General features: G+C 42.1%; 1 protein-coding gene across 1 annotated transcript in view; it reads right to left on the bottom strand.

Moving 5' to 3' along the window:
* Window positions 1–3396, bottom strand: part of GSR (glutathione-disulfide reductase) — a 45110-nt gene extending 41714 nt beyond the window's left edge. The window contains exon 1 of the mRNA XM_007093975.2: window positions 2989–3396. Within this exon, the coding sequence (XP_007094037.2) occupies window positions 2989–3288 (300 nt within the window). The 5' untranslated portion in view covers window positions 3289–3396. The remainder of the gene's footprint in view (window positions 1–2988) is intronic.
* Between the last annotated feature and the right edge of the window lie 10502 nt (window positions 3397–13898).

Here is a 13898-nt window from a genome sequence, read left to right on the forward strand (position 1 = left end):
TTTGTGAGTCTGAGCCCCAAACCGGGCTCTGTGCTGACAGTGCAGAGCCCACTTCAGATCCTCTCCCTCTCCCTCTCTCTCAAAAATAAACGTTAAAAAAAAAAAAAAAAAAGTCACATGTTCTACCGACTGAGCCAGCCAAGCCATCCTAGAAACTTCTTTTTTTACTACAATGTACTCATCAGCTTCCTATGTCTTACTTCTATTCTATTAGATACCCTGTGTGCCAATCAAATTCAATTACACAATATATCCTGCCTCTCTGCCTTTGCCTCTGACCCTACCCTGTCAAACAATGGTATTTATCCGTTCAAGTTCAGAAAGACACTCTCTCCTTCACAAAATCACTCATCCCATGGTGCCCAGGCAGAAGTGATGATTCCAATTCTTCTCTCAACTACTGTAACTTTTTACCATCAGGAGCAATTAACACTGACCACATCACTTTGGAGTTGACTGTCTACATTTTGCTCCCCCACCATTTTGCAAATTTCCTGTGGGAGGGGACCTTTATCATACAAATGTTTGTATCTAGGGGTGCCTGGGTGGCTCAGTTGGTTAAGTGTCCAACTTTGGCTCAGGTCATGATCTCATAGCTCATGAGCTCGAGCCCTACATCGGGCTCTGTGCTGACAGCTCAGAGCCTGGAGCCTGCTTCGGATTCTGTGTCTCCGTCTCTCCCTGTTCCTCCCCTGCTCACGCTCTCTCTCTCTTTCAAAAATAAATAAACATTAAAACAAACAAATGTTTGTATCTACCCTATTCTCTTGCCAGCCTCAATCCAAGTACTTAGAACTCAGAACACAGGAAATGAAGACATGAACAAATGAAATGATGTGCTTCAGAGGGCCTCCATTTCCCCTACGCCCACTTGGAAATCACTGGACATCAGAAGTTTCTTATTGCAACTATGGATAGCCCAGATAACTGGAATTCTTAAATCTAAACTCACGTCTTGTCGTTATATCTTCTCTGATATTCATCACATACCTACACCCTTCCTTGTAATTCAAAACCGAAAGCCAGTTTGGGAAGAACCCAAACGGAATGTCATGAAAATGTGAAATGAGATTGCCCCCAAGATACCAATGTTTACAGGAAAATAAAACTTGCTGCAGCTGAATGACAGAAGCAAGGCCAGACACGCTATAAGGAAGAAGTAAATGGCCCATTGTCCAGAGCTGTCCTTCGCCTTGTTCTTGGAAGTAGTTCACCTCTTACTGTATTCATATTCCTAACCAGAACCTAGAAATGGGGCGAGCCCCTTTTTGACTAATACCAGTGGAACCAGGCAATGATGATGGATGCCACAAGCTGATCATGACATAATACAGAAGGAAAACTTAGAAAAGTAAAGAGATACGAAGATAAGAAGTTGTCAAGTGCTCGCACCACCTGTCCAGGGGGTCTCACAGTGGCACCCCTCAATCTTTCTGCAGAGACAGACTTCTAAGGGAGTCTGGACTAAGATGTCAAGGTCCAAGTTGACAATCCTTTCCTCCATTCCCACTTTCATTTTGAACATGAATGTTTATTTTTTTATTTAGTTTGGGAGAGAATGAGAGAGGGAGCACACATATGTGCGCACAAGTGAGGGAGGGGGAAACAGAGAATTTTTTTTTTTTTTAACATTTATTTATTTTTGAGAGACAGAGAGAGACAGTGTGAGCAGGGGAGGGGCAGAGAAAGAGGGAGACAAAGAATTTGAAGCAGGTTCCAAGGCTCTGAGCTGTCAGCACAGACCCAGGGCTCCAACTCACAAACCGCGAGATCAGGACCTGAGCCAAAGTCGGAAGCTTAACGGACTAAGACACCCAGGTGCCCCAAGAGAGAGAGAATCTTAAGCTGGCTCCATGCTCAGGGGAGAGCTGGATGCTGGGCTCCATCTCACAACCATGACATCATGACCTGAGCCAAAATCTAGAGTCCGATGCTTAACCTACTGAGCCACCCACGCGCCCCTTGAACTTGAAAACTGCTTACAGGACAATGGACTCAGCCCTTTCACAAACTGTCAATTTTGAGTTTCATTTATTACACATATGATTATTGAGCAAGACATTTCGTTAAGGTGATATGAGGTACACAAACACGTGAACCCATCCCTGCCCTTAAGGAGTTCCCAGTATGGTATAATTTAAACATCAGTCTCCAAAAGAATGTGGAGAACCCATCCCCAACCCCAGGTTACTCTTGCATGCAGAATTTTAAATATTAACAGCAAGTTCCTCCCCCAAGTTTTGTAATAGAAAAAGCCACACCAATAGCACGGGGGGAAAAACAACAACAACTATTTTTAATGATAAAGCTTCTCAGTCATAAGATTTACAACCTTCTTTTTGGGGAGCAGTTTTAAAATCCCTCCCTGGCCCAACAAGACAAAATTCTGAGAATTTTTGTAAACCCTACATTAAGGTAACCTGTAGGCAGTGGTTGTCAACCTTGGCTGCAACCAGAATCACCTGTGGAACTTCTAAAAATCCCAAAGCCCAGGCTGCACTTCAGACCAGTGAAATGAGAAGCCATGGGCGTGGAACCTAGGCAGAATTCTTCCAACTCCTTAGGTGATTCGAAAGTGCGGTAAATCATTTTGCCCCTGAAGCTGAAAGGAGAGGATCAGGATCTGCATTCCTCAAGGGATGCAGTCCCAGTCCCCAGCCAGCTGCAAGAATACAATACTCTTCCACCTTGAGAAGTAACCACCTACGGTTAACACTGCACCTGGGCAGAAACAGACCTAGGCTCAGCTGTGGGAGGTGCAAGGGAGCCCTATTACACTTTTCTCCTTTAAACCTGCTGGGACCCTGACCTCAGATGCGGGTGGGAAAGCGGAGAGCGCGGCGCTGGGGACCCATCTCCGGACGGACGGACAGCACCAGGAAAAAGGACAGGCTGCCCCAGCACAGCGACGAGAAAGCCGGGCTGCGGGACGCGGCGCTGCGGACGCAGAGGCGCCAGGAGACGCGCGGGCAGGGACCCCGTACTCACGCAAGTGCCGCCCAGCTTGTGGCTCTCCACCACGGCGGCCCTGGCGCCCAGCTCGGCCGCCCTGCGCGCGCTGGCCAGCCCGCCCGAGCCGCCCCCGATCACCAGGTAGTCGTACGAGGCCGCGACGTCTGCGGCGGGCGGCGGGTGTTGCGGCTGCGGCTCCTGCCTGCACGCCATGGCGCGGGAGAGGGCGCGGGCGGGCCGCGGCTGAGGCAGCGGAAAGCGGGGAAGGAAGGCGCGCGCCGCCCGCCGCCAGCTCGGCCCCGCGCTCGCGCTCAGGGACCGGGGCAGCAGGGCCATGCACGCGGAAGTGCACGACGGGGGTGCCCCGCGGGCGGTTCCGAGTAAGGGGGGTTGCCGCGCCCCGGGCAAGCGCAGCCTCACGGTGACTAAGCACCGGGTCCGGGCGCTGGGGGGAGGGGGTTCAGGGGAGGGGTGGGGCTCCCTGGCCACGGCCTGGCGGGCACCGAGGGGGACCCGCCCCCTCCCGCCCCCCTGCGCGCCAGCCGGCAGGCCCTGCCCACAGAGAGCGGGTTAGGGAGATCTCCGCCTTCACCGCAGCACCTAGGATCCCCGCACCCGAAGGGCATCAACCGAATGTACGTTTCTGAAGGCCGGTGGGGCGAGGAAGGATGAACGCCTTGTTTCACTCGGCTTTTCCTGAGCGGGCACCTTAGAAGTTGCCAGTGGCGGCAACTTTTCAAGGAAGGGAGGTTTGCCCTTCACTATTTTGGAGATAGTGTTCTCAAAGTTCGAGTGTTGATTCCTGGGCCTTAATCCAGATCTACTAAATCCGAGTCTCTGGGGGCCAGACCCCAGCAATCTACACTTTAAGCTTTCAGGTGATTCTAAAGCACATTTAGTTTGGGAAACATTGGAATAAATATTTTTGTGAGTCACAGGTTAAGCATAAAGGTAGCACTTTACTCCCTAGCAATAGAGACTGGAGTGTCATTTTAGAATAGCTTGAACCACCAGCAACACCACAGAGGAGTAAGTGGGCTTTAAATTTGAGTGGTGGTAGTCCACCGTCTGCAAGGCTGTGGCCCAGACCACCACTCACAAGGCTGAGAGAGCTCGCTGTAGGTCCAGGAGTGAAGGTCCCTGTCACAGAGAAGTGAGCCCAGCACACGGAAGGCGAATGGGAGCTAACTGCATTCCAGTTAAAATGGTATCCAGTTCTTTTTTTTTTTTTTTTAAGCTTTTTTTCCCCCTGATTAAAAAAGTAATATTGGGGAAGAAAGGAAAATTCTTCAGTACAATGCCACACAATGTAGAAGGAGCAACAGAGTTAGAAAAATCAACATTTTACAACTATTCATAATGATAATTGTGTGATTAAACATAAGTGAATGTTAAAACCACCTGGGTGAAAACTTGATTGGGGGGACAGGGAGGAGCTTATTTACACAGTCTTAGAATATGTCCCCACAGATTCCTATTGATCACAAAGGGGAAAAAAAGTAACGTTACAGGGACCCAGACACCACCATACCCAAGTGATCAAAGTTGAATATTGTCAGTAATGAGACAGTTGTGGTGTGCCCTGTGATGTGATGCAGTAAGAAGTACACAACTTCATTTATGTAGTATCCCTGCTGGAAATCCATAATCTGAATCTAATCATGAGGTAACACTCAGAATAACCCACACTGAGGGGAATTTTACAACAACTAGCCTGTACTCTTTAAAAACTATCAATGTCTTGAAAATAAAGCAAGGCAAAGGAACTATTCCAGGTTAAGGAATATTGAAGAAATATGAGAAACAAAGACAAGGTTTGATTCGGGATGGGATTCTGGACTGGGGAAAATTCACTATGAAGGATAGTTGGTAAAATTTGAACTGTGGCCTGTATAATATATGATGGCACTACATCAATGCAAAATTTCCTGAGTTTGATCGTTGTACTGTGCTCAAGTAAGAGAATATCCTTGTTCTTAAGAGATACACACTGAAGTGTTTAGGAATAAAGAGTCCGCCCTTGATCTTAGCCAAAAGGCCAAAAAACGATAGGAGTAAAGAATCGGAGTCTGAGAAACTTGGATTCATTTTCCACCACAGACATTGTCATAGTCCCTTCACCTCTCTAGATGTCAGTTTCTTCATCTGTGAAATGGGAAAGCTGACAAAAAGGAGATGGGCATGTCAAATAAAGAGTGGAGGAAATGAGTTGGTAAGAATTGTAGATACAGAAGTAGAGGAGCACAGGTTGGCCGGACTATAAGCATTTTGAAGTGGGTAATGGAAGATGGGTGGAGTCCTGGAAAGCCTTGCTTGGTGTATAGACTTCACTCCAGAGGTGATAAGGAGTCCCTGAAGATTTCTCAGAAGCATCTTTCCCTGGAAATATATGAAATGAACTGGAGATGGTGAAATTGACTGTATCAGGAGGCGAAGGTGGCAGTATTGAGAACAGATAGGAAGAACAGATTGGACAGGCATAAGGAAGTGAAGTTGACAGATTGGGGGGGAGGGTACAATACTCAATGATGACAAGTCTTGAACCAGGAAATATGGGAGGAAAAGGATGCCATAAAACAACATAAAGACGATGAAAGGAGGTACAGTTTTATGTCCCTGCTAGTTTTAAAGGAGGAAAGAATTTTTGGCCACCTAATTACATAATTCCATGCAATATGTTGAAACTAAAGATTTATAAGGTATTGTTTGGGACTAAAATATTTTCATTTAAGTGTTTTTACCTTTTGCTTCTGACTTCCATGGGAAGGGGAACAGGTAGCCATATCCCAAGCACGAAGAGTTTAGACTGTTTCTAAGTTTTCTCTTCAAACAAATATATGTATATATATTTATATAAATATATATATATATATATATCAACTAAAGTAAAAATTTAGTTAATGTAGTTAATAAAAGGTAGTTTCAGGATGATAATAAATGCTGAAAATCGGCGTGCCTGGCTGGCTCAGTCAGAAGAGCATGGAACTTTTGATCTTGAGGTCATGAGTTCGAGTCCCATGTTTGGTGTAAAGATTAAACAAACAAAACAACTTTTTAAAAAATGCTGAGAATGAAAATCAACTAAGTTATTCAAGTGTGACAGACTCATGACATCATTATAAACTAGCATGATTGGTGAGAAATAGCAGAGCCCCAAGCAATTATTTCATCTGTTAATAATTACATCATTGGGGGCACCTGGGTGGCTCAGTTGGTTAAGCATCCGAGTTCAGCTCAGGTCATGATCTCACAGCCCGTGAGTTCGAGCCCCGCATCGGGCTCTGTGCTGACAGCTCGGAGCCTGGAGCCTGCTTCAGATTCTGTGTCTCCCTCTCTCTGCCCCTCCCCTGCTCATGCTCTGTCTCTCTCTGTCTCAAAAATAAATAGGAACATTTAAAAAAAATTTTTTTTTTAATAATTGCATCATTGAATTTTTTTTTGAACACTAGACACACTTAGGTGATTTCTACAAAGACACTGTGAAATATTTGTCAAAATAATAAACCAATAATTAATATGTACTAAGCTAAGCACTGTACTTAACAGCTTTAATAAGCACAGTGCTAAGAACTCTATGTTGTCCCCTCCTCATCCCAAGAAATAAATACTATTATTATCTCCATTTTATAGATGAAAAGACTGAGGTTCCAAGAGGATAAATAACTTGTACAAGATCAGCTGGTGAATGGCAGAGCGGGAATTCAAATCATAAAGTCCTAACTTTGAAGTCTGTGGTCTTAACCATTACTGGAAAGAAACCATTATAGATAGTGTCCTGTGGTAAAAATACAAGATCCAAGATGTTTTTAAATGACATTTTGTGTAGGAGAAAATGTCAAATATCATTTTTTATCCCTTCTTCATTCATTTTTTAAACTATTGAGTATTACATACATAAAATTTACCTACTGTAAGTGTATAATTGAATTTTTAAAATGTTAACTCCAGTATGATTAACACAGTGTTATATTAGTTTCGGGTGTACAATATAGTAATTCAACAATTCTATACATTGGGGCATATAGTTGGCTCAGTTGGTAGAGCATCTGAGTCTTGATCTCAGGATCGTGTGAGCCCCATGTTGGGTGTGGAGCCTCTAAAAAAAAAAAAAAAAAAAAAAAAACACCAAAAAAATAATTCTATACATTACTCAGTGTTCGTCATGATAAAGGTACTCTTTTTTTTTTTTTTTTAGTTTATTTATTTATTTTGGGCGGCTCAGAGAGAGAGGGAGAGAGAATCCCAAGCAGGCTCCCCGCTGTCAGTGCTGAGCCCAGCAAGTGACTTGATCCCACTACCCTGGAATAATGAACTGAACCAAAATCAAGAGTTGGATGCTCAACCAACTGAGCCACCCAGGTGCCCCATGATAAGTGTACTTTTAAAACTCATCACCTATTTCACCCATTCCCCTACCCACCTCCCCTCTGGTAACCATAAGTTTCTTCTCTATAGTTAAGAGTCTGGTTTTTTGTCTCTTTTTTCCTTTGTTTTGCTTCTTAAACTCCACATATGACTGAAATCATATGGTATTTGTCTTTCTCTGATTTATTTCACTTAGCATTATACTCTCCTTTTTAAATGCAGTCTCTTAGGGCACCTGGGTGGCTCAGTCAGTTGAATGTCCAACTCTTGATTTTGGCTCAGGTCATGATCCCAGGGTCTTGGGATCAAGCCCTGCGTCAGGCTCTGTGCTGAGCATGGATTCTGCTTGGGATTCTTTTTCTATCTCTCTCCATCTGTCCCACTCCCCGACTTGCACTCTCTATAAAATAAAAAATAAAATAAATTAAAAAAATAAATGTAGCCTCTTTCTCCCTCTGCATTCTTTCTATAGTGTAATTTGTAGGAAATGTATTCATGACTCATCAGTGACTAATTTACATCACAGCTTTTGTGTTGAGATTACAGATCAAGATGTATTATACTAGAAGGAAGGTGGTAATAGTATTTCTATAAACAGTCTGAGAAGTCTGTACAGGAAATAGTGGTATAGAAGGAAGCTTGCACATACAAGTTGCTCAATGAAATGTATTTCTCATGATGCATGTATAAAGATAATTGCAGTCCTTTATGAGGATAAAAATATGAGGAAATGAACACAACAAACATTACTCAGTAGTGTTTAATATTGAGGCAAGGGATAAACACTGAAGAGACAGAGAACAATAGGTGTAACTGAATGTGAGATTAACAAAAAGAAAATTTTACGGTAAGTAGAAGGAATCTTTCCAAAAATAACAAGTCTGCTTGCTATTGGGAAATTGGACACTACCTGAGAAGACACATCTAGGGGAAAATCACACATGCACTCAATAGTTCTTTCACCTTTTGATCTCCATTTGTGTTACCAATGTATTTTGAAAGAAAATGGGGGATAGCATAAAAATCTTTAGAAATAACACTAATATTCCTATTATGAATCTAAATATGTAATTATTTCTATAACGTTACTTTCAAAATGTATTTGCAATAGTAAAGGTAAACAAAATATAAAGAATAATGCAGCGAACATCCACACCTCTCAGCTAAACAAATGAAGTACTACCATAGTAATAGCTCTATATAACTATTCTAGTCACATCATCCTCCCCCTCTCCCTTCTGTGACTCTTGATCATGAGTTCAAGCCCCACGTTTGGTGCAGAGTTTACTTAAAGAGGAAAAAAAAAAAAAGGAATAGTATCCAGCAATAAAAAGAAATGAATATTGGGGCACCTGAGTGGTTCAGTTGGTTAAGCACCCAACTCTTGATTTTGGCTCAGGTCATGAGACTGTGGTTCATGGAATTGAGCCCCAGAGTCATGCTTTGTGCTGACAGCACCTGCTTGGGATCCTCTCTGCCTCTCTTTCTGCCCCTCCCCTGCTCACATGCTCACTCGCTCTCTCAAAATAAATTTTAAAAAGCATTTAATAATAATAATAATAATAATAATAATAATAAAGGAATGAGGGGCACCTGGGTGGCTCTGTTGGTTAAGCATCAACTTAGGCTCAGATCATGATCTTACAGTTTGTGAGTTCAAGCCTCATGTCAGGCTCTGTGTGACAGCTCAGAGCCTGGTGCTTCCTCACTCTCTCTGTCCCTTCCCTGCTTGTGCTCTCTCAAAAGTAAATACACATTATTTGAGAGAGAGAGAGAGAGAGAATGAGAAAGAGAAGGAGGGAGGGAGGGAGGGACAGGCAGAGAGAGACAGAACCTGAAGCAGGCTCCAGGCTCCTAGCTGCCACCACAGAGCCCTATGTGGGCCAAACCCATGAACTGGGAGATCATGACCTGAGCCAAAGTTGGACATTCAGCCGCCTGAGCCACCCAGGTGCCCCTAAATAAATAAACATTTTTTTAAAAAAGGAATGAATATCTATACACATAACAATTTGTGTGGATCTCAAGATTATACTGAGTGAAAACAGCCAATCTCTAAATGTCATACACTATAGGATCCCACTTACGTAATGCTCTTTTTTGTTGTTGTCGTTGTTAAAAGTGGGGGAGTACAAGTGGGAGAGAGGGGCAGAAGAAGAGAGAATCTTAAGCAGGCTCCATGCTCAGTGCAGAGCCCGACACAGGGCTTGATCCCACAACCCTGGAATCATGACCTGAGGGGAAATCAAGAGTCAGCTGCTCAACCAACTGGACCACCCAGGCATCCCCATAATACCCTTGAAATGACAAAATTAAAAAGCTAGAGATACATTTGATTACCTAGGATTTGGTGGTGTTAAGGGATAGAAAGTGAGGTGATTATGACTATAAAAAGGTAGCACAAGAGATTCCTGTGATGGAACTGTTCTGTATCTTGACTGGTGGTGGTCACATGAATCAATACAAGTGATAATATTGCATAGAACCGAATACACATGCATATACACACACATGATTGTATGTAAAACTTGTAAAATCTGAATAAGATTGGTAGATTGTGCCAATATTGATTTCCTGTTTATGATACTGTGCTATGGTTTATGCATGAATTTATCATTGGGAGAAACTGGGTAAAGAGAAATGTATGTGATCTCTCTATTTCCCATAACTCTATGTGAACCTATAATTATTTTAAAATAAAAAGTTAAAAACAATTTTGCTATATAAACAAAGCCTAATCCAAACACTAATTCTATTTATAGAAGTCCTAGAAGAGGCAAAACTAATCCATGGTAGAAAAAAAAATGACAGAGCAATGGTTATTTTCTGGGCAAAGTTTTGTCTTGAGAGGGATATGGGTGTATGCTATTAAAAAGACAACAAGACCCATATTTGACAAGATTTGTCAAATCTTGTGCTAAGCCCCACGTCACCAAACTGAGGCTTAATTACAGTTTTGGCTCTCCCAGAAATGGAATTGCCTGTTCAGCACTACTTCAGTAATCTGCCTGAAACACCCCTAAAGGAAAGTAAGCTTGCAATAACCAACCCCCCCCCTTTTTTTTTTGCCTAAAATAACTTCCTTGTTCACTCTCCCTCTGGCTATAAAAGTCTTTCATTTTCATATAGCAACTCAGAGCTCCTTTGTATCTACTGGATTGGATACTGCCCAATTCAAATAGATTTTTGCTCAAATAAACACTTAAAATATTTTATATGCCACAGTTTATCTTTTAACAATGTTTATATTGGAACTCAAGGAATGGTACAGTTGTTTATGTCTTTGTAGTTAATGAGCAGCATGCTGAAGTTGCGTATACATATTCATGTATTATAGCTAATAATATGCACACTGAAGTATTTTTGGGGAAGTGTACTAATGTCTGCATCATGCATATCTTTGTAATGCATCAAAAGAGACAGGTTGTGGGGTGCCTGGGTGGCTTGGTCAGTTGAGCGCCCAACTCTTGATTTTGGCTCAGGTCATGATCCCAGGTTCATGGGATCAAGCCCCACATGGGGCTTTGTGTTGAGCATGGAGCCTGTTTGGGATTCTCTCTCTCTCTCTCTCTCTCTCTCTCTCTCTCTCTCTCTCTCTCTCCCGCGCTATCCTCTCTCCACAGCTTGTGCTGAAAGAGAGAAAGAAAAAGAAAAAAAGAAAGAAAGTTGATAGATATTTGATAAAATCAGTTTTATTATTATTATTATTATTTATTTTATTATGTGGTAGAGTGGGTATATGGATACTCACTGTAAATTCTTTTCAACATTTTTGTCTGAAAACATTTTTTTAAGTTTTATTGAGTAATCTCTCCACCCCAGGTGGGACCTGAACTTATGACCTGAGATCAAGAGCCAGTAACATACTCTTCCATGGGGTGCCTGGGTGGCTCAGTCAGTTAAGCCTACAACTCTTAATTTTGGCTCAAGTCATGATCTCACAGTTCATGAGTTTGAGCCCTGCATTGGGCTCTGCGTTGAGAGGACAGAGCCTGCTTAGGATTCTCTCTCTCCCTCTTTCTCTGCCCCTCCCCTGCTTGCTTTCTCTCATGTGCTTTCATAAATTAAATATGTATATTTATATAAAAAGAAAAAAAAAGTCACATACTCTTCCAACTGAGCCAGCCAGGTGCCCTGGGCTGAAAAAATTCTTAATAAAAATACTGAAAAAATTAACTAGTTGATTTTTTTAAAGCTTATTTATTTATTTTGGGAGACATAGAGAGGAGAGAAAGAATCCGAAGCAAGCTCTGTAGAGCACAGCACAGGGCTCGACCCCACAAACTGTGAGATCATGACCTAAGCTGAAATCGAGTGAGTTCGATGCTTAACTGAGCCACCTGCGTACCCCACTAGTTTTTTTTTTTAATGCAAAAATTCCAATTTAGGTCACAAAAGCAGTCTGGATACTTAATATATATAATTCAGGCTACATTATAATACACATTTGTCTCCCTAACCAAATATGATTATATTATCATTTTTAAACGTGTTAAATAACAATTCTACTTTTTTTTTTAATACATAAACGGGTTGTATCGCTTGTTACGAAAAATGTGAAATTTGTGTCTTAAGAATGTTAATAATCATTTAATACAAACTATTTAGATTTTAAAATCATTTCCTCTTATACTCAATGATGTTCTTAAGATTTTTTGGTGGGAAATGAAACATCTACAGTAATTTTCATCTCTTAGAACTACATAAATCAACATACTGACTTTACTATTCCAGGAAATTCTTGCCCACAAGTAGGCTGTCAATCAGTACATAACTTGTTAGCTTTAAATTTTCCTGAAAATCCATTTACCTGAACAATAGGTTGCTCATCTGGGCAAAAAGCTTCCTTTAAAGGCACTGACAAGTTGAACTGATCACTCAATTGGCAAATCCCCTTCCTTATTAAAAAAGGGACCTAATCTATCAAGTCCCTCATCTTGCTCAGTCCACCAGTCCTAAACTATTATACCATGCACTATATCCAATGCCAAATGAATCAAAACAGATGAATCAAACAGGCCCACCTTAAACCATTCCAACCAAAACTCCAAAACCTCATAAAATTCACTCTTGACCTCCTCTCTGAGACACTACTAAGATTTTGTCAAAATAGTATTCTCACTTAATGCAGTAAGAAATTTGGTTTTACTCAAACAGGTTATACTAGTCGCCTTTTTCGAGGAGGTAGCTAGCAGTAGACAATCACAGTGAACCTTGTTCATAATCAACAAGGTTTGGGAAATGTGTATGACCCCAAGCAAATCTGGAGTACTTGCAAGCCTCCACTTTATTGTCTTGACAGATGTCTGGAGCCATCAATAGATGAAATTAAGAATATAGAAAGCCAGAGAATGAAAAAAAATAATAAAGGAGGAAATCATACCAAAATGAAGATGGTAAGAGCCGTACAACTTTTTTTCCTGTCTTCCCGAAGACAACAAATGAGAATTTCTGAATGAGTTGATACATTTAATTATTTAATTGGTATTACATGTTATAATTTATATTACTTCACCCCGATTGATTTTGAGATTGTGCCCTCCTAGTTTTCACCTTCACTTTCAGGACAAAATTCTTAGCCTATACACAAAGCAAAGTCCCCTGTGGGCCTAGCTCCAACATACCTACACACCTTTATTCGAGCTTTAAACTGCAATATTGTAAACTCCTAAATACTTCTTCATATTTAAACTATTAAATATTCAAACTGTAGTTCCCTACATTCAGTTTCCTAAACTTGAAATCCCACTCTCCCTGTGGTCCTCATTCCCCTCTCAAGTTTAAAGCCCTTCCCTCTGGGCCCTCGGGGTAGGGTTCGCAGGAGCGTGTGTATATCCCTATCATAGGGCTCAGGTGCTGTATTCCATTTATCTGTTTACAAGACTAGTTAACTGAGTTGTTGTTGTTCTTTTTTTTTTTTTTTTTTTTTTTTTGAGACAGAGACAGAGCATGAGCGAGAGAGGGAGACACAGAATCCGAAGCAGGCTCCGGGCCCCGAGCCAACAGCACAGAGCCCAACACGAGGCTCGAACTTGCCAACCGCCAGATCATGACCTGAGCCAAAGTCGGACGCTCAACCGACTGAGCCACCCAGGCGCCCCTAGTTAACTGGGTTTCTTGAGGACAAATTCGGTAATTTACATATATTTGAATCTCCCAGAGTTCTACAGCACCAGGCGAACCGTGGGGTTCAATAAACGTCAGTTGGACTCAGTGGAAGGGTGAGGTGGCAGGATTGACGGATGGGTCAGAAAACGAAATTTCAAGCATTAAATTGTGTAAATTGTGAGGACCACCACAGCTTAACTGAGTTGTAGTTTGGCAGAAGAGCCACGGAGGTAAGTCATGGGATGGCAATGAGGTCATAGAACTGAGGCCAAACTTAGTCATTAACAATAACACCTATTGGCAAAACTGAGACGCAGACCAAGGGGTAGTGGGACTCCAAGGGTCTCCAGGATCTCGAATTAGGTGCCAGGCCCCACTTTACAAGCATCTTCCCACAGTAATAAGAGGCCGCAGACGAGGCCGGGAACCGTTAGGATGATAAGGAAGGTGCTTCAGCAGAGGAGTGCTTAGTA

The sequence above is a fragment of the Panthera tigris genome, chromosome B1 (assembly GCF_018350195.1).
Source record: "Panthera tigris isolate Pti1 chromosome B1, P.tigris_Pti1_mat1.1, whole genome shotgun sequence".
NCBI classification, from domain to species: domain Eukaryota; kingdom Metazoa; phylum Chordata; class Mammalia; order Carnivora; family Felidae; genus Panthera; species Panthera tigris.